This window comes from Phyllobates terribilis, unplaced genomic scaffold, assembly GCF_046119375.1.
Source record: "Phyllobates terribilis strain yellow unplaced genomic scaffold, ASM4611937v1 Scaffold_353__1_contigs__length_1967111, whole genome shotgun sequence".
NCBI classification, from domain to species: Eukaryota; Metazoa; Chordata; class Amphibia; order Anura; family Dendrobatidae; genus Phyllobates; species Phyllobates terribilis.
Window position 1 is genome coordinate 1862864 of NW_027363113.1, and position 20772 is coordinate 1883635.

Below are 20772 nucleotides of genomic sequence, written 5' to 3' on the forward strand. Positions count from 1 at the left end.
TGCAGTGCCCGGTCGCACCCACTGTGCAGCTCTGTAACTGATCAGTCCTGGCCGCTGACACCAGGAACAGCAGATTGGCGGGGGTGCAGAGTGTCGCACCCCCACCGATCAGACATTGATGACCTATACTAAGGATAAGTCATCAATGTTAAATGTTTAAGTCCCAGACAACTCCTTTAACAGGCTGTAGATATCACTATAGACAGCACTGGGGAAAATAATGACAGATGATTGACGTATGCTTTATTTGTTCCTGGAGCAATACACAGACTCCATAAACAGTGATCAGTGGGGGTGATCAGAGCCCCCCATCTCTTGGATATAACTATACGGTTCATGGTTTCATGTCCCCGGTATAAGAATCTTCACATTCACTTGATAAAGAGTCGGTAGACAGAGCACTGGACCGGTCCGGTCTCCTAACAGTCCAGTCTGTGCGGCCACGAGGCTCGCAGCTACGAGGTAAGTGTTTTAGGCAGTGAGTGCCCATCGCTCCTCATCCACCCGGGTGCAGAGAGATTTTTGCGGATTGAGTTCGGAGTTAGAGCCATGATCGGTGATCTCCAAGGTCGGCAGGTTACTTGTACAGAGCATTGAAGGCTCTTCCTATGACCAGTCTCCGAACCTCGGTAGTACCAGCCCCTATTTCATAAAGCTTGGCATCACGAAGGAAGCGGCCCATCGGGTAGTCGTTTATATAGCCATTGCCCCCTGTGGAGAAATAAACATTTATAAAAGAACAGTGAACATGGGGTGGTCTCAGTCTTCATGGGTAAAATTGCAAAATACGGTAAAAACTTTTCAATTTACTTCTTATTAAAAATCCTCTCAGACCTAGAGAAGAGAGATATTTTTAGGTCACCAGCCACCTCTGCCAGTCTGTCAGAGGTGGTCGGTCTCCTAGGGAAGGAGTGCTGTCCGCTCTGGATCCGGCCGGCTTCATTATGCCTCTGTCCTCTGATTCTCCAGGAGGGAAGGCTGCTTCTGATTGCAGCACTGGAGAGCGCACAGGACGGGTGGCACCTCTGGTCCGAACTGTCAATCATCAGGAGCAAGCAGGAAGCCAGAGGATGGGGAGCAGAGGACGGGAAGAACCTTTTAATGGGAATCTGTCAGCAGGATTGTCTATGTAATCTGAGATCAGAATAATGTCCGGCCAGATTCCAGCAATGTGTTACTACAGGGCTGTGTGCTGCTGTATCAATAAAATCAGTCTTAAATCAGCAGGATATTATCATTACAGCACTAGGTGTCTGATCAGCAGCTTTCTATCAATATATAGTGTACACAGGAAGGTGCCAATCAGTAGTGTGGGTGGGGTTATACACAGCTGCCAATCAGTGCTGTGGGCGGGGGTTATACACAGCTGCCAATCAGTGGTGTGGGCGGGGGTTATACACAGCTGCCAATCAGTGGTGTGGGCGGGGGTTATACACAGCTGCCAATCAGTGCTGTGGGCGGGGGTTATACACAGCTGCCAATCAGTGCTGTGGGCGGGGGTTATACACAGCTGCCAATCAGTGGTGTGGGCGGGGGTTATACACAGGAAGGTGCCAATCAGTAGTGTGGGTGGGGTTATACACAGCTGCCAATCAGTGCTGTGGGCGGGGGTTATACACAGCTGCCAATCAGTGGTGTGGGCGGGGGTTATACACAGCTGCCAATCAGTGGTGTGGGCAGGGGTTATACACAGGAAGGTGCCAATCAGTAGTGTGGGTGGGGTTATACACAGCTGCCAATCAGTGCTGTGGGCGGGGGTTATACACAGCTGCCAATCAGTGGTGTGGGCGGGGGTTATACACAGCTGCCAATCAGTGGTGTGGGCGGGGGTTATACACAGCTGCCAATCAGTAGTGTGGGCGGGGGTTATACACAGCTGCCAATCAGTGGTGTGGGCGGGGGTTATACACAGCTGCCAATCAGTGGTGTGGGCGGGGGTTATACACAGCTGCCAATCAGTGGTGTGGGCGGGGGTTATACACAGCTGCCAATCAGTGGTGTGGGCGGGGGTTATACACAGCTGCCAATCAGTGGTGTGGGCAGGGGTTATACACAGCTGCCAATCAGTGGTGTGGGCAGGGGTTATACACAGCTGCCAATCAGTGGTGTGGGCGGGGGTTATACACAGCTGCCAATCAGTGGTGTGGGCGGGGGTTATACACAGCTGCCAATCAGTGGTGTGGGCGGGGGTTATACACAGCTGCCAATCAGTGGTGTGGGCGGGGGTTATACACAGCTGCCAATCAGTGGTGTGGGCAGGGGTTATACACAGCTGCCAATCAGTGGTGTGGGCGGGGGTTATACACAGCTGCCAATCAGTGGTGTGGGCGGGGGTTATACACAGCTGCCAATCAGTGGTGTGGGCGGGGGTTATACACAGCTGCCAATCAGTGGTGTGGGCGGGGGTTATACACAGCTGCCAATCAGTGGTGTGGGCGGGGGTTATACACAGCTGCCAATCAGTGGTGTGGGCGGGGGTTATACACAGCTGCCAATCAGTGGTGTGGGCAGGGGTTATACACAGCTGCCAATCAGTGGTGTGGGCGGGGGTTATACACAGCTGCCAATCAGTGGTGTGGGCAGGGGTTATACACAGCTGCCAATCAGTGGTGTGGGCGGGGGTTATACACAGCTGCCAATCAGTGGTGTGGGCAGGGGTTATACACAGCTGCCAATCAGTGGTGTGGGCAGGGGTTATACACAGCTGCCAATCAGTGGTGTGGGCGGGGGTTATACACAGCTGCCAATCAGTGGTGTGGGCGGGGGTTATACACAGCTGCCAATCAGTGGTGTGGGCGGGGGTTATACACAGCTGCCAATCAGTGGTGTGGGCAGGGGTTATACACAGCTGCCAATCAGTGGTGTGGGCGGGGGTTATACACAGCTGCCAATCAGTGTTGTGGGCGGGGGTTATACACAGCTGCCAATCAGTGGTGTGGGCGGGGGTTATACACAGCTGCCAATCAGTGGTGTGGGCGGGGGTTATACACAGCTGCCAATCAGTGGTGTGGGCGGGGGTTATACACAGCTGCCAATCAGTGGTGTGGGCGGGGGTTATACACAGCTGCCAATCAGTGGTGTGGGCGGGGGTTATACACAGCTGCCAATCAGTGTTGTGGGCGGGGGTTATACACAGCTGCCAATCAGTGGTGTGGGCGGGGGTTATACACAGCTGCCAATCAGTGGTGTGGGCGGGGGTTATACACAGCTGCCAATCAGTGGTGTGGGCGGGGGTTATACACAGCTGCCAATCAGTAGTGTGGGCGGGGGTTATACACAGCTGCCAATCAGTGGTGTGGGCGGGGGTTATACACAGCTGCCAATCAGTGGTGTGGGCAGGGGTTATACACAGCTGCCAATCAGTGGTGTGGGCGGGGGTTATACACAGCTGCCAATCAGTGGTGTGGGCGGGGGTTATACACAGCTGCCAATCAGTGGTGTGGGCGGGGGTTATACACAGCTGCCAATCAGTGGTGTGGGCAGGGGTTATACACAGCTGCCAATCAGTGGTGTGGGCAGGGGTTATACACAGCTGCCAATCAGTGGTGTGGGCGGGGGTTATACACAGCTGCCAATCAGTAGTGTGGGTGGGGTTATACACAGCTGCCAATCAGTGGTGTGGGCGGGGGTTATACACAGCTGCCAATCAGTGGTGTGGGCGGGGGTTATACACAGCTGCCAATCAGTGGTGTGGGCGGGGGTTATACACAGCTGCCAATCAGTGGTGTGGGCGGGGGTTATACACAGCTGCCAATCAGTGGTGTGGGCGGGGGTTATACACAGCTGCCAATCAGTGGTGTGGGCGGGGGTTATACACAGCTGCCAATCAGTAGTGTGGGCGGGGGTTATACACAGCTGCCAATCAGTAGTGTGGGCGGGTGTTATACACAGCTGCCAATCAGTGGTGTGGGCGGGGGTTATACACAGCTGCCAATCAGTAGTGTGGGCGGGGGTTATACACAGCTGCCAATCAGTAGTGTGGGCGGGGGTTATACACAGCTGCCAATCAGTAGTGTGGGCGGGGGTTATACACAGCTGCCAATCAGTAGTGTGGGCGGGGGTTATACACAGCTGCCAATCAGTAGTGTGGGCGGGTGTTATACACAGCTGCCAATCAGTGGTGTGGGAGGGGTTATACAGGGCTAAGCATTTAGAGCTCTGCAGCAGAGAAAACTGTTTTTGTATCAAAAATGACACATCGCTGGAATCAGGGTCTCTGCCCCTCCACCATGCTGCTCTCCGATTATATAACAAAAACCTACTTAAAGATTCCCTTAAAGTGAATACAGGCAACAATCTAAACCTGACACCTTTACTTGCACAAATCGCAACGCTTGTCAACACTGAATTCCTAAACATTGGAGATGCCTATATATGAAAACACAGCGGTGGTGGTGCGCTTGCTCCCAGAGCCATCCCAGTCTTTTCATACAGGTGAAGACACATAGGGCAAGTTTCATTTGCAGTTAAAATTTAAAGTCATTTTCTCATTTTTTTTTTTTTTTTACATCTTGGATCATTACTTGATTGGGTTTTTTTTGCACCAAAATAATTCTTCAAAATGGCGCACACAGTACAATGAATTCTTTATTTTCGTCTTTAATCTTTTTTTTTTGTGACTTTAATGAAAAAAAAATTGGATGCTCCTCTAACACAGCGCAAAATTTTGTGCGAGAAATGTATCATATAAAATCAATTATGGAGGTTATATTTTTCGGGCACAGAGTTTGCTCAATTGATGAATCGGCTGAAAACATTAGGCAAAAAAAAACCAAAAAAAACCCCCACAGCCGTAATGGTGATCGCTTTGTGTTGTGGACTGCTGGAAACATCGAGGGCAAAACTGAAGAATAAATATGTATCAGTAGTGCTGGTGGATTTAGGTGTTGGCCAAAAGGCACAGGTTAGACTCTCCTTACCTAGACACTGAATACCATCGAGGGCCACTTGGGTAGCAGATTCAGCAGAGTAAAGGATAACGCCAGCACAATCCTGTAAGTAAATGACATGTTCCCAATTTATCACATACAATAACCAGAATTGAAGAAGAACAAAAATTCTACTTTAAAGAGGACATGTCACCAAGTCAGAAGTGACCAGTGTTTGCCCTTACTTTATTCCCGCTGCTCCCCCGAGTATTACACTTTTTCATTTTTTTAAATCCACCATACGGTTGCAGAGATATGGGCCTTTTTATTTAGTGTTGATTGTGTGTAATCTTTATAAGGGGGCGTGGCCCACAGGATAATTATGCAGAGCAGCCTAAAGACACGCCCCTGAGGATCCTGTGAGCCACGCCCCCTTTGATATAGATCATAAAATTTAGCAGTAAGTAAAAAGGCCCATATCTCTGGAACAGTATGGCAGATTTAAAAAAAAATAAAAAATCATGTTCAGGGAAGAAGTAGGAATACAATAAAAGAAAGAAAGAAAAAAAAAAGCTCCCTTTTCATCTAAAGACAGGTCAATGTTTAATAAGACCCCTCTTCGGAGGGGTCTCCTCTTCGGTGGGGTCTCCTCTTCGGTGGGGTCTCCTCTTCGGTGGGGTCTCCTCTTTGGTGGGCCTCCTCTTGGGTCTCCTCTTCGGTGGGGTCTCCTCTTTGGTGGGGTCTCCTCTTTGGTGGGTCTCCTCTTGGGTCTCCTCTTCGGTGGGGTCTCCTCTTCGGTGGGGTCTCCTCTTCGGTGGGGTCTCCTCTTCGGTGGGGTCTCCTCTTGGGTCTCCTCTTCGGTGGGGTCTCCTCTTCGGTGGGGTCTCCTCTTTGGTGGGTCTCCTCTTTGGTGGGTCTCCTCTTTGGTGGGTCTCCTCTTCGGTGGGTCTCCTCTTCGGTGGGGTCTCCTCTTCGGTGCCAATTCTGGTGTTCTTAACAGAAGCATACAGTCTAGATCACGTGAAGTCATTATCGGTCTTTACTCCTCTTTGGTCAGACCTCATCTGGAATACTGTGTACAGTTTTGGGCACCACATTTTAAAAAAGACATCGACAAACTGGAGCAAGTTCAGAGAAGAGCGACCAGAATGGTGACTGGTCTGCAAACCATGTCCTATGAGGAACGGTTGCAGGATTTGGGAATGTTTAGCTTGCAAAAAAGAAGACTGAGAGGAGACTTAATAGCTGTCTACAAATATGTCAAGGGCTGTCACATTGTAGAAGGATCATCTTTATTCTCATTTGCACAAGGAAAGACTAGAAGCAATGGGATGAAACTAAATGGGAGGAGACACAGATTAGATATTAGAAAAAACTTTTTGACAGTGAGGATGATCAATGAGTGGAACAGGCTGCCACGAGAGGTGGTGAGTTCCCCTTCAATGGACGTCTTCAAACAGAGGCTGGACAGACATCTGTCTGAGATGATCTAGTGAATCCTGCTTTGAGCAGGGGGTTGGACCAGATGACCCAGGAGGTCCCTTCCAACTCTACTATTCTATGATTCTATGATTCACATGCTGTTGTGCAAATGGAATAGACAATAGATGGAAATTATTGGCAATTATCAAGACACCCTCAATAAAGGAGTGGTTCTGCAGGTGGGGACCACAGACCACATCTCAGTACCAGTGCTTTCTGGCTGATGTTTTGGTCACTTTTCAATGTTGGTTGTGCTTTCACACACGTGGTAGCATGAGACGGACTCTACAACCCACAGAAGTTGCTCAGGTAGTGCAGCTCATCCAGGATGGCACATCAGTGAGAACTGTGGCAAGAAGGTTTGCTGCATCTGTCAGCGTAGTGTCCAGAGGCTGGAGACACTACCAGGAGACAGGCCAGTACACCAGGAGACGTGGAGGGGGCCGTAGGAGGGAAACAACCCAGCAGCAGGACCGCTACCTCCGCCTTTGTGCAAGAAGCAACAGGAGGAGCACTTCCAGAGCCCTGCAAAATGACCTCCAGCAGGCCACAAATGTGCATGTGTCTGCACAAACTGTTAGAACTGACTCCATGAGGGTGGTATGAGGGCCCGACGTCCACACATGGGGGTTGTGCTCACAGCCCAACACTGTGCAGGACGCTTGGCATTTGCCACAGAACACCAGGATTGGCAAACTCGCCACTGGCTCCCTGTGCTCTTCACAGATGAAAGCAGGTTCACACTGAGCACATGTGACAGACGTGACAGAGTCTGGAGACGCCGTGGAGAGCGATCTGCTGCCTGCAACATCCTTCAGCACGACCGGTTTGGCAGTGGGTCAGTAATGGTGTGGGGTGGCATTTCTTTGAAGGGCCGCACAGTCCTCCATGTGCTCGCCAGAGGTAGCCTGACTGCCATTAGGTACCGAGATGAGATCCTCAGGCCCCTTGTGAGACAATATGCTGGTGCAGTGGGCCCTGAGTTCCTCCTAATGCAGGACATTGCAGTGTGTATTTTCTTATGTCCATGTATTTACTACTAAAAGTAATTTTTTACATTTAGATTTCATTTTTCACTGGTTATTACAGACTTATTGCTTCCCTGCACATTCAAGTTTCATGTTTTCTTTGGGCATAGATCAGCTAAAAGGCACTCAGGAAAAAAAAACAGATGAAAGATCTACAAACTCTCCCTTAAGACTGTCAGAAGGAGCTCACTGATAGATTCTCAGTTAGCTAATTCTGCAGCCAGGAATAGACAGTGCAGCACAGATGCTACAGAACGCAACATTTTTAATGAAACTCAATAACGGAAATCAATTTTAGCCCCAAATACTTGCATTAAAGTAAAAAAAACAAATGGCCGCAAAGCAGGACAACCGCTTTAACTCCTTACCAACATCTGCCGTACATGTATGGTATAAGTCAGTAGCGGGTGCATGGAGCAGAGTCAGCTCGCCCCGTACATGGCAGATAATGGCTGTGACAAACAACCAGGACCTGCCTCTAAGAGCTGCGAGTGGAGCGAAGATCTGCCCACCACTGTTAACCTGTTCAGTGCTGCTGTCAATCTCTAACAGCAGCATTAACAGCGCGCCGGCATTGGGACGCATCGTTCCATGCGCCCACCGGCGCTCCAGTGACGCGATCACAGGGCACACACGGACTGCTATGACATCCGGGGGTCTGCTGAAGCCTCCGTGCCTGTCATCATAAAGCTTCATTTGGGCTGTAAAGAAGAAAGTGATTTTGCTATATGGAGCATTACTGTGGTATCGCTGTATATAGCACAAGCAATCAGATAATGTATACAAATGCAGTGAAAATTTAAAAAAAAAAAAAAAGTCTAAAATATTAAAACCCCACACGTTCAGCTCACCTCCCACTAAAAATAAAGATAATAAAAATATACACATTTGTGGTATGGTCTCTTTCAGAGAAATACAATCTATCCAAATATAAAAAACAAACGATCAGTGAACACAGAAAAAAATTCAAAAAGACAAAATTGCATTTTTTTCGTTCGCCACAATACTGCAGAAAACCCTGTAAGAAGCGATGACCATGTCATATGTGTCCCAAAATGTTATCAATAAAGTCCTCTTGCCCTTCAAAAAATAAGCCCCCACACAGCTCCATCAACCCGAAAAACGAAAATGTTACGGGTCTCAGAAAAACTCTTGGAGAAGTTTGGTCTTGCTGTAATCACACTGAGGAGTAGGATCCTATTACCAGGTCATTTTCACCACACTATGTACGCCGTTAAAATCCTTCCCAGAAAAACAAGGTCAGGCTTTTTTTTTCGCACTTTTACTGCACTTGGAATGTTTTTCCCGTTTTCTAGTACTATGTGGTAAATGAATGGTGGGATTTATAAGTACCGCTCATCCTACAAAATAACAAGACCTCACACTATGTGGACAGACATGAAAAAGTTATAGCCCTTGGAAAAAGCCAAGGAAAAAACAGAAAAAACCATCAATTGGTTCTGTTGGGAAGAGGTAAAGCTGAAGAAACACATGTAAGAGCAGAATATGGAGGAAGGTGAGATATCACCGGCTGGTGGATACTACCTGCTCCATCGCTGGCAGAGTAACCCATCCCCATGGAGGCCGCTGAGATCTTCTCTTGTAGAAACGGATCCAAAATCTATAAAACATGGGGAACAGTCAGCAGAGGGTTTGGTGATTGGCTCATATTGGCGATATACCCAGGGGCATTACTGGGCACAGGGAAGATTGGGAATGAATAGGATTGGCTGTTAGATATGTGATCTCTTCAATTAAAGGGGATGTCTAGTTGGAACAAGTTCTCACTGATCTCTGGATAGGTGATGACTCTTAGATCGGTGGGTTTGGCCGCTATGACCCAATCAGCAGAACAGCACTTATAGATAGAAGTGAGCGAAGTGCAAATGTTCAGCCGCCGGTCCGTTCATTCTCTATGGGGGGCGCTGTACTCAGCTTTCTCCTGCATAGAGAATGAATGGAGCGGTGGTCCGGGGAGGTACTAGCAGGGATTAGTTGGGTTCCCAGCAGATCTAGAAGTTGTCACTTATCATGTGTTGGGGAATAATGACTTCTCCTCTGATAAATGTGCTGATTCCTGTCAGTTGTGGTCGCTGAGTGCGTGTGATGGGATGTGGCTCCGTCCGTTATATTATATCACGTCTTATACCTATAATCTCGCTGATCGCAGGTGTCTGTCTTCACACTCAGATGAGATGGAACAAACTGACGATATAGGACTTTTTTTTTTTCTTCAAATTCAAACCGAGCAATCCTATTGGCTGAGTATGAATGCAGTTACCATGGTGACAGAAGTAGCTGCAGATTTAAAGGGACAAGATACTAATATTGTACTAAAGTGTATTTTATTATATACTTCACATAACTGACTGGGTACACCTTGGTGCTGGTGGGATGGCTTTTTTTTTAATCAAACAACATGTTTACTAAGTACCCTATATTATATATATTTCCTATTGCTTTTTACTTACTTATAGCAGGGTATATGTTCATATTGTTTCTATCCTAAGTTTGTCTATTTTCTAATAAAGACATGACCAGTCCTCTTTAGAATTTTATAGTGACCCCATTGAGGTCATGGACTGATATTGGGGATTGCAGAGTTGGGGCAAGGTGTTGGTGCTAAGTAAGTGACATCAAATGAAGGCTATGGTGCATATGACTCGCCCCCTGGGCCGTGGGGCACTCGGATCCGGGCAGTAGGGGAACGATGGGAGTAGTAGTGGCAACTCGGTTCCGTGGCTCAGGGTGGTCAGGCCAGTGGTAGTCCGTTATGTGCTGATGTTTATGTCCGACTACGCCACCCGTGGATTTGCGGTTATTAGGAACCGCCGCTGCATGCAGACCGCTGGGGCTGATGAGGTGTGCAGCTAGGGTAGTGTGACTCCCCACGGGAAGAGTGCGGCCCCAGGGCAGTATAGTGGATGGTGGGAGTGATGGTAGTGAGGGTCCCAGTGCTGATAGTGCTGGAGAAGCAAGGAGCACACAGACAACAGGTTGCAGTCCAGGGTCTTTACTAGAACAGGTAAATTGACCCATAAACAGTCCCGGCTAGGAGGGGGACCTGGATGTCTGAGAGTAACGGGGAAATTGGCCCTGGTCAGGGTGAGGGTGTAGGCCTACCGTGCTTTCTGCGCTCCTTCTGGCTATCTCCTCCTGATAGGGTAACAGCCCACGTTTCCGAGCTTTCCGTGTATTCTCGCCTGTATGGCCTGCGACGTGGGTTCCTTTCTGCTCCCAGCCTTGTACGGCTTTACTGGTCCCTTCGGTTGTGGCAGGGCCTCCAGGCTTCTTAGGCCAAGGAATATACAGTCCCTTGCGGACTGGTTCTCTGCTGGGGGATGTGGAATCCTTCCAGCCTCAGACACCAAAGTCTGGTAAGGTCAGTCTCTGATTTGCCAAGACAGGCTCTCTTCGCCTCTCGTCTCTGGCTGGTGGCTCTCCTACTGCCACACTTCCTCTTAGGTGCAATCAACTTTCTGTCCCTGCTCCACTCTGGGACACGTCTCAGTGCTGAGACAGGCCATCCATTCTCTCTAACCCTGCCCCCAGTACCAGCTTTTATAGGGGCAGCCAGCTCCCCCTACTGGCCTGAGACAGGAGGCATTGCATGCTAATGTTCCCCTGACTAGAGAACCTCCCCCTTGCTCTCAGACACAGCTTTAATTACACTTGTGGCATCCAGGCCAGGGTGACACACATACATAGTAAATCAGTCTTGTTGTGCCACAGAAATCCTGTTCTATAACACAAAATATCTTCATATGATGAGGAGTTGTGTTGTGTTTTTCTCCATTTACATTCTAGCGTGGTGATCACATAAAATGTAAAATTCCTATTAAATAATTACTGAATGACAGTAGCCTGTATCCCTGGAGGACAAGTCATTTACCGCTTCACCAGGTTTGATGTTCTAATGCATTTAGATGTTTCAGTATTTGTATATATCTTTTTTTTCCCCCCTTAAGGGTATTCAAGCGCAGACTGTGGCAAACTTCTTCCTCGCCTTTGAAGCACAGCTTTCAATTATTCCTATTGTAAACCAGGTAAAAAGCTTCGAGCCGAGCGTGATCAGACTCCTTCAGTCCCGCAGCAGGTAAATCTGTGAACATCGCCGGCACTCCTGCTGTTCCTAGCACCGATCCCTCTATGAGCGGCTGTGCAGTAATGAAGGCAGGATTCACCCCAAACTTGCTCGTCTTTTTTTTCGATTTCCAGTTCTGGTAATTAGTGATACACATGTGTATATCCAGTGGTCAACTCAAAACCTATGTATGGAAAATCAATTGTTTGCTGTATGCATCTCATTTGTAGGATGCACACTATTCATTTCAATATGGAGCGGAGTAGGAGGAGACTTTCATTGCTGTCGCCCTTTACTTCCTCCCTGCTGATAGGAAATGCCATGCTGTTTGCTTGTGTCCTGTGATTACAGCAGCCTGCAACAGTTTTCAGCGTGCACTCCCCGGCTCAGGCATCAAGCAGTAAATGATAACATTAAAACGCTGCTACCCATTTGTTAGTCACTTTTTTATCTTCTTCCCCTTCTACGAATGCTATAGTCCGTTATTCTAGAACTGCTCTGAAAATGGTTCTCTGGAGTGTTGGGATTTGGGTTTAGGGTGGGTTATGGGAATTGAAGTTCAGAATGATTTGATTAAAAAAAATATGAAATTAAAATTCCTCTGTTCTTGAGAAGGTCAGGAGAAAATGAAAGGATTCATCTAGTCTGTTCAGCGCTCCCAGGAGACAGGCACCAGGCGGAGGTATTAAAAGTCTTCAGAAATTTACTTAGATAAAAATCATCATAAAAAAACGATACATAGAACAACGCGTTTCGGCTATATATTGGTACAGAATAGCCTTCCTCAGGTAAGATATTGCTTTACAGTCTGTTAGAGTTATATAGTCTATATAGGTTCACTTGAATAAATTAATTAGGTTAAATGGTCAAGACCTGGTGGTTCTTCATTAGCTTAATTGCTGCTTGGTGGTTTTCAGTATGCTTGTTTCTTTTGTTGTTACAGGTATATTTGCAGTACATGATAAAATATATGGTGAAAAACACACACACATGAAAAACATTACAAACATTGATTTGCGTGTGTACAGTAGAGATGAGCGTTGTTCTACTCGAACTGTTCGCCAATCTCAAATTCGAGCTGTTTTGGGCGGTGTTCGAGCCGTTCGGCGAACACGAACAATTTGAGAAAAATTCGGCTGTTCGAGGTTATGTTCGATAACTGTTCGTGCACCAAAATCATAACTGGATTTTTTCTCAGTAATGATGAAAATTAATGTTAATACGCAGTTTGAGTGTACAGCGGGGCGGGGGGAGGGGCAGGGGATGGATCTCTGCAGGAATAATGAAGATCTCCATTTTTTTTTCTCTTTCCCGCATTTGCAGTGGGGAGGTGCAATCTGTCAGCCTATCAGCAGCGCACACACGGAGCGAAGTGCTTTTTTTCACACAAGCAAGGGCATGTGTGATTGGCAGTGTATGTCACATGTCCTTGCCCTATAAGACCAAGCCATTTTCCCAGTCGCCACCATTTTCTCACTGCTGCAGCTGCGTGTTAGACGGCACCGCTGTTGCTGTGTGCGCTATACCTTGTTAATTTCAAGCCAATTTTCGCACAAATCTACAGATAGCTTGGGAGTAGGGAATAGTTGTGATTGCAGTCCTTTTAAGGACTAGGTTACAGCATTTCCTACGACTTTTATCAGGCAGGTCTGTGCTCTTAAATAGATAGATTGTGGGAGTAAAGACTAATTGTAATTGCAGTCCTTTTCAGGACTAGGTTACATCAGTTCCTATCAGTTTTTGCCAGGCAGGTCTGTGCCAGTGCTGTGCAAGTTTTTTTCACAGCATTTGGCTGAATCTAGCAAAGCTAATCCTTTTTGGCCTATTGCAGAGTGTGTTAGTCAGTGGAGTAGCCTATCTGTGTTGCAAGATATACCACCTGTGTATAGAATACCAATTTTTTTACTGCACCTAGTGAAGTAAAATCTTTTGGGCATAGCATCATTCTATTAGTCCATCTATACTGACCTCCATCAGGTTGCAAATTAAAAATAATTTTTATCTGCATCTACCTCTGAAAAAATATTTGGGCTTCTAGCTGTGTGTGGGACTTGTTCTATTAGTCCATCTATACTGACCTCCATCAGGTTGCAAATTGAATATAATTTTTATCTGCATCTAGCTCTGAAAAAATATTTGGGCTTCTAGCTGTGTGTGGGACTTGTTCTATTAGTCCATCTATACTGACCTCCATCAGGTTGCAAATTGAATATAATTTTTATCTGCATCTAGCTCTGAAAAAATATTTGGCCTTCTAGCAGTGTGTGGGACTTGTTCTATTAGTCCATCTATACTGACCTCCATCAGGTTGCAAATTAAAAATAATTTTTATCTGCATCTACCTCTGAAAAAATATTTGGCCTTCTAGCAGTGTGTGGGTCTCATTGTATTAGGCCATCTATACCAAGCTCCACCAGCTTTGAAATTAATAATAATTTTTAGCTGCATCTAGCCCTGAAAATAATTTTTCCCAATAGTGGTAGCAATAGAAATATGGGGCGCGCGCCTGGCTAACAAAAATATACGCTTAATAACACAAAACACCAGCCTAGCGCACTGCATTAATAAGATGGCATCATCGTCTCTCCCAGTGCTAGGCCTACTACGCAGGCTAGTATTCCTGTGCCTAAAACACAATGTATGGGTCCGCGCTAGCCACTATGTTGAGGGGTATAAAGCTGCTGCTAACGCTTTATAACAATTCAATTGGCAGATTTTCACAGAGCTCTTCCACAACGCCCACCCATCGGGCAACAGTTGCCCACCCTCCCTATGGGATCTAGTGGCGAATAGTTGATGCCATTAATCAGAGCGTCAGTTGCCCCGTCAACGTGGCAAGCATACGGTAAGGCATGGGAAGAGTGGACACGACTAGTAGCAGGCAGACGGGTTGACCAATGTGAACAAGCCAGATCACAAGTCACCATAGAATTTCTCCACCAGCTAATGATGAGGGGCATATCAGGGGCGTCAGCGCAGCGGTGGCGGACCGGAGTAGCATTTCACTTCCAACTACTGAATTGGGGAGATGTGACAAAGATTCATCATCAGACAATCCATAAAAGGGTGGAAAAGGGGTCAGCCAAGTCAGGAATGTAGACGTCCCGTCCCGTGTCACTAAAACTGATTTCTCACATCTTATCCCTAACACCATTAACATGACACTCACAATTTGAAGCAACACTAATGTCTACTGCATTTGTGATCGCCTTCTTCGGGGCGCTATGTATAAGCGAATTAGTCCCTCAATCCAAAATTACCACCAGTGGACGCTTATTACACCAGGAAGTAGTCATAGCCAATAATGCAATACGTGTACGCATACACCAATCGAAAACGGTTCCAGCGGGCAGGGGTACTTGGGTACTTCTACAACCCACAAACGGTACACTGAGTCGGGTAACAATAGTAAAAACATATCTAACCATCAGATCACAAAGTAATTTCTTCGTATCACACATTGATGGAACGCCATTATCAAGATACCTGTTCCAAGCTATATTTAATAAATGCATAACATCGGCAGGGAACCACCCCAAAGATTACGGGACACACTCATTCCGCATAGGTGCGGCCACGGAAGCAGCAAGAGCAGGACTGTCAGAAACGGAAGTTCAGAGGATAGGGAGATGGCGATCCACGTGTTTGGCGAGATACATAAGACCGGACTTGTTATCCTAACGTGGTTTGTTTCTTTTACAGGTGACGATAAGCCAACAGTGTGAGTGATAGGCCACTCGTATATATATTGGGCACAAAAAAGGGCGAAAGTCCGCCCAGGCGGGAGGAAATTAGAGTTTCATAACACATATTTCAACTGGAGAGGTATTAGAGGCCTGCTATGGCCACAGGTACTAATGGAGGTAATCAAGGTAGGGAGAGAGGCAAGAGGTCCGGTCATCTTAGTTATACAGGCCGGGGGAAACAACCTAGGTCATCACAAGAGCGCATAACTAATGGCAATAATGAAACTAGACACTGAGCGCTTCAGAGAATTTTTCACAAAATTAGCTATAGTATGGTCAGAGATTGTGCCGATAGCGGTATGGCAAGGTGCGCGAGACATCACGGCCATCGAATGGACAAGGCGGGTAATAAATATTCGGATGGCAAAATTTAGAAGAGACAGAGGCGGTGTAGTGATACGACACCGACAACTGGAAGGAGATAAAGCAGGCCTCATACGGCCCGACGGTGTTCACTTAATAGATATTGGACTGGACATATTCCTGTCAGGACTCCAGGACAGAGTGGAACAAGCGTTAAGAGTGATGGGTGGGGGTCAGAGTCCTGCATACGAGTACGCTGGATCCTCCGTGGCCTGGAAATAGAAAGGACATGTTGGAGAGTTACACTTGTTGGCCAACTTGCCGGAGTGGGGACCCAGGGCATGCTGCAACAAGCTGAATTATTTTAGAAATAAAATGCCTTTCTAATGGAATGAGTATAAAGAGTTAATAAAGCTGTGACCGATCCTCACCTATCCAGTTGTAAGAGTTACATTATTGGGTTGTCCATAAAAGGGGGGCGGTAGGGGGGCTGAGCATCTGGGTTTGGTTGGGGGTCCCCACAGTCTGCCTAGGCTAGATTAATTTAAAAATTCTTATTAGATACACAGGCGGTGCAGCTTGCTTCGCAGCTGGGCTACTATGCCCAAAGTATTGCCTAGGCTAGATACAGTTAAAAATTCTACGCTGACTAGCAGACACTGAAGATTTGGAGCAGACCTCTGAGTAAACAGCTCTTCAGACTCAACCATCTGTGTTACCCCAAGCCATAGTGTATGTAGTTTCTTACAGTTAAAAGGGGGGGTGCGACCCAACCCACCTGGAATTGACGATGCCAACGTCACGTAAGACACAGCAAGGGGACTCCCAAAATTGTGGCACAGACACCACTTAACCCTAGAACGCATACCTGTGGCCTTGCAGGCCCGCCCAGTTAATTGTTTTCTATTTTCTGCAAGATTGCTTTAGTTAGAATTTTGAAACTCTAGGTATTCTTCATGTATATAGTTGTTTGTCATTTGAGTTTGAGTTATTCCATGTTATTTGCACACGGGCCTAAAGGGCCCCAGGTATGTGAAAGTGTAGATTTTTATGGTCATGCGTTCTAGGGTTAAGTGGCATCAATTGCCCCACTGTTGCTTAAAACGGTTGGTGAGGTGATTTTACCAAATCCCCAAGCTTTTAGTCTCCCAAGGATGACACAGGGGTAGAAATGTCCTTGCGAATCCATGATTTGATCATCTTTATGAACGTGAGTCTGTCTACATTCTCAGTGGACAGCCGCGTGCGCTTATCTGTCAGCACACCACCAGCAGCGCTGAACACACGTTCAGAGAGAACGCTGGCTGCATGGCATGACAAGATCTCCAAGGCGTGAGTGGCGAGCTCCGGCGATTTTTCAAGATTGGAATACCAAAATGAGCAAGGGTCCAGTGACACAGTCATGGCTTCGATGTTCACTTGGAGATTCTCCTGTACCATCCTCTCTAGGCATTGACTATGTGTCAGACTTCTTGTCTCCTGTGGCCTTGCAAAGGATGGTCTAAAAAAGTGGTGAAACGATTCCACAAAATTGCTGTTACCAGCAGATACTGTGTTACTGTTACTGTTTGAGTGATGAAGACTCGACAGTCCCACCGTTGGCAAGTTAGAACTGTGAGATTCACTACGTGCACCACTGGTGTTTTGTGGAAAAGCACATGTAAGATTCTGCAACAGATACTCCTGCATTCGTCAATACCTTTTTATGGCAGGAATTATTTCGGCAAATATACTTTTGTACCGGGGATCTAAGAGTGTGGCAACCCAGTAGTCGGGATTACTTCGAATTCTGACAATCCGGGGGTCATGTTGCAGGTAGTGCAGCAAGAAGGCACTCATGTGTCTTGCGCATCCAGAAGGACCAAGTCCTTGTTGTGTTGGTAGCGAGGTAAGAATCATGCTTCCTTCCTCTGCCCTCTCCCTCCAACCTCGCACAACAGAAATGTGATCAAGGTCTCCCTCATCTGATGAGTCTTCCATGCCCATTGCCAGTTCGTCCTCCACTTCTTCCTCGGCTCCTGCACCTTCCTCAACAGTTTGGCTGCTACCATGCGCCCTGGTTAATCCCTCTCCCCCACCCTCCCATGCCTGCCGCCTTGGTGCTGCCAACCGTCTGGACCTTGGAGATGTTATCCCTTCCGCATACGACTCCTCCTCTACTTCCTCCACCTCCTCTTGTCCCACCACCTGACTCCGAATTCTGTTTAACATGTGCTCCAGCATGTAAATCACCGTAATAGTCATGCTGATAATGGCATCGTCAGCACTAAACATCTTCGTCGCCATTTCAAGACTGTGCAGAAGGGTGCATAGGTCCCTGATCTGAGACCACTCCTCCAGCGTGATTTGCCCCACCTCTGGATCTCGTTGGCCCAGGCTATACGTCAGAACGTATTGCACCAGGGCTTGTCGGTGCTGCCACAGTCGCTGCAACATGTGCAGAGTTGAATTCCACCGTGTCGGCACATCGCATTTCAGCCGGTGAACTGGCAGGCCCAACGACTTCTGTAGAGATGTAAGTCGTTGAACTGCGGGATGCGAACGGCGGAAGTGAGCACACAGCGACCGTGCACTCTGCAGAAGGCCATCTAGTCCGGGATAATGGGCTAAAAATTGCTGGACAACCAGGTTCAACACGTGAGCCATACAAGGCACGTGTGTGACATTGCCCCTGCGAAGGGCCGCACCCAGGTTTGCAGCATTGTCGCACATGGCCTTCCCTGGTTGCAGGTCCAGTGGAGACAACCTTTCATGAAACTGGGTCTCCAGAGCTGACCAAAACTCCTCAGCTGTGTGACTCACATTTCCCAGACATTTCAAAGTAAACACTGATGCGTTGAGCCCAGCTGCCAGCATAGTAAGGAGGTGTGCAGGATTCCTTCTGCGCAGTTAGAAAGCAGGTGGCATTACCAGACAGGCTTTGGGTGCAGGTGGAGGACCGAGAGGAGGTTGAGGAGGCAGAAGCAGTGGAGGAAGTTCGAGATAAAGAGGATTAACACACAACTCGTGGGGACGGTAAGACTTGGACAGCAGCCCCTTGTCCTGCTGTCACCATAGTTACCCAGTGCCCAGTCAGCGACATGTAACGCCCCTGTCCATGCCTTCTCGTCCAAGTGTCTGTGGTGAAGTGCACCCTGTCACACACAGAGTTTCTCAAAGAAGCGGTGATGTTGTGTGCGACATGCTAGTGGAGTGCAGGCACACCTTTCTTTGAGAAGTAGTGCCGACTGGGCATCTGGTACTGGGGCACTGTGACGGACATAAGGTCTTGAAAATCCTCTGTGTCCTCCAGGTGGAAAGGCAGCATTTCTGTAGCCAACAGCTTGCAGATGGTGAAATTCAACCTCTTAGCTTTCTCATGGCTAGGAGGAAATGGTCTTTTACTTTTCCACATCTGAGGGACCGAGGGCTGGCTGTTGTGCTTAGACGGTGTTGAGTAGGGTGTCCCCGGCAACTGCCGATCTGTGAGGAAGATGCAGGCGGACATGTTAGGTTGCCTTGATCCAAAGGTGGTGCTCTCGATGTCGGAGAGCGCTCAACACTAGCAGGTGTTTCCACTTCCCAATGAACTGACGACCTGCCAATCACACTGGCTGTTGCGGGTAAAGAGGTGGCAGGTCTGCGTCCAAAAACATGTGTGACTGCTGTCCCCCCAGTCACAGAGGATGAAGAGGCTGCGGATGCACAAGATGGGGCAGACGGTGGTTGGCCCAGCCGGCTAGGCCGCATTGTAGCACAGTGAGCTTCCCACTGCAACTTATGCTTCATATCCATGTGACGGTACATGCATGAAGTACTCAAACTATGGATTTTTTGGCCTCTACTTAGCTTTTGCTGACAAATATTACAGATAACACGAGTTGGGTCATCCTTATCGATCTGAATAAATGCCCAGGCTATGCAAGGCTTAGAGCCCATGTGACCTGAAGAGCCACTACGACTTGTGGTCAGAGGCAGAGTTGTGGTTGAGGATGCAGTTGTTGATGTGCTTCCAGTACTCCGTCTCTGTTCAGGAAGGCGCAACCTAACCTCGTCGTCAATAGCATCTGTGATGCCCCGCTGCGCTTGGTATCACAGATCCTACAAGAGTGCATTGATGGAATCCTCCACATGAGGCCCCCATAAACATTTGTAGAGCCCCGAGGGCTCGGCCGCTACAGGGGTATTGCACCTCTGCCAGAGGTGTGGTATTCCACTCCCGGGTAAGGATGGAGTGTGGACCAGGGCTCAGTTAGCTGCATGCAGCACACACACCCCATTTCCGAGGGACAGCTCAACGGTGCTCCCACTAGACATAAGTGCAGGCACGACCGACCATGTCCCTGCTGGAGTGGGGAGGGAGGGGTGGAACACCCAGTGCTGTAGGGGCAGATAGTAGGCGGTTCCTGAGTGTAGGAAGGAGCCCATTGGTTGCTGGTCACCTGGGCTCATGGCTAGAGGGAGGTATAAAAGGTGGGCACCATCTTAGTTCTGGGTCAGTTCAGCCAGAGGAGAAGACAGGGAGTAGAGGCTCTGTAGGAGCTCTACTCCAGGAGGGCCTAGTGAGAGGCCGAGGAGGAGGTGAAGGGGAGCTGAGATTCTGGCTCATCTCAGCTCCAAGAGAAAGGAACAGAAAGGAACAGAACAGGAACTGCAAAGAAGGAGAGACAGAGAAACAGAAGGGCTCAGGAACAAGAAGGTGGAAGGGACCCTAAGAACCCACGAGAATCCAGGGTGCAGGGTCAGGCAGATTAAGGGTACCGGATCCCAAGTTGGTGGAGGAGAAACAACCCTCAGCCAAAGACCGGTCGTCGTGATCATCTATTGGTGCGACACCTCATCAAACCTGCTAGGAAGGCACCATATAGGACAGCGGAGGACGGGGCCCACGTTTAACCGCACAAGTCCGCGGCAGCTGGACAAAAGTGGGTCACTGGTGAGGCAGGCCAGAGAAAGGATTAAAGGGGGTCCTGTGCCATGCTCCTGAGCTGCCTGGGAGTTGACCAAGCCCCTCACCTGGTGGACGCAGCACGGCTCGGGCGGTCACTGCTGACAGAAGTGACCCGGAACAAACGAACTGTGAGTAAAGACCCTGGACTGTAACTTGTTGTCTGTGTGCTCCTTCGCGCCTCCAGCACTATCAGCACCGGGACTCGCACTACCATCACTCCCACCATCCACTACACTGCCCTGGGGCTGCACTCTTCCCGTGGGGAGTCACATCACCTCAGCTGCACCCATCATCAGCCCCAGCGGACTGCCTTGCAGTGGCGGTTCCTAAT

The 20772-nt window shown here is 48.3% G+C and overlaps 1 protein-coding gene across 1 annotated transcript in view; it reads right to left on the reverse strand.

The window, feature by feature from the left end:
* Positions 1 to 221: 221 nt before the first annotated feature.
* Positions 222 to 20772, reverse strand: part of LOC141222261 (isovaleryl-CoA dehydrogenase, mitochondrial-like) — a 41901-nt gene continuing 21350 nt past the window's right edge. The window contains exons 3-4 of the mRNA XM_073666652.1: positions 4920 to 4992; positions 222 to 711 (exon numbers count right to left, since the gene is read on the reverse strand). Coding sequence (XP_073522753.1) covers positions 578 to 711; positions 4920 to 4992 — 207 coding nt within the window. The 3' untranslated portion in view covers positions 222 to 577. The remainder of the gene's footprint in view (positions 712 to 4919; positions 4993 to 20772) is intronic.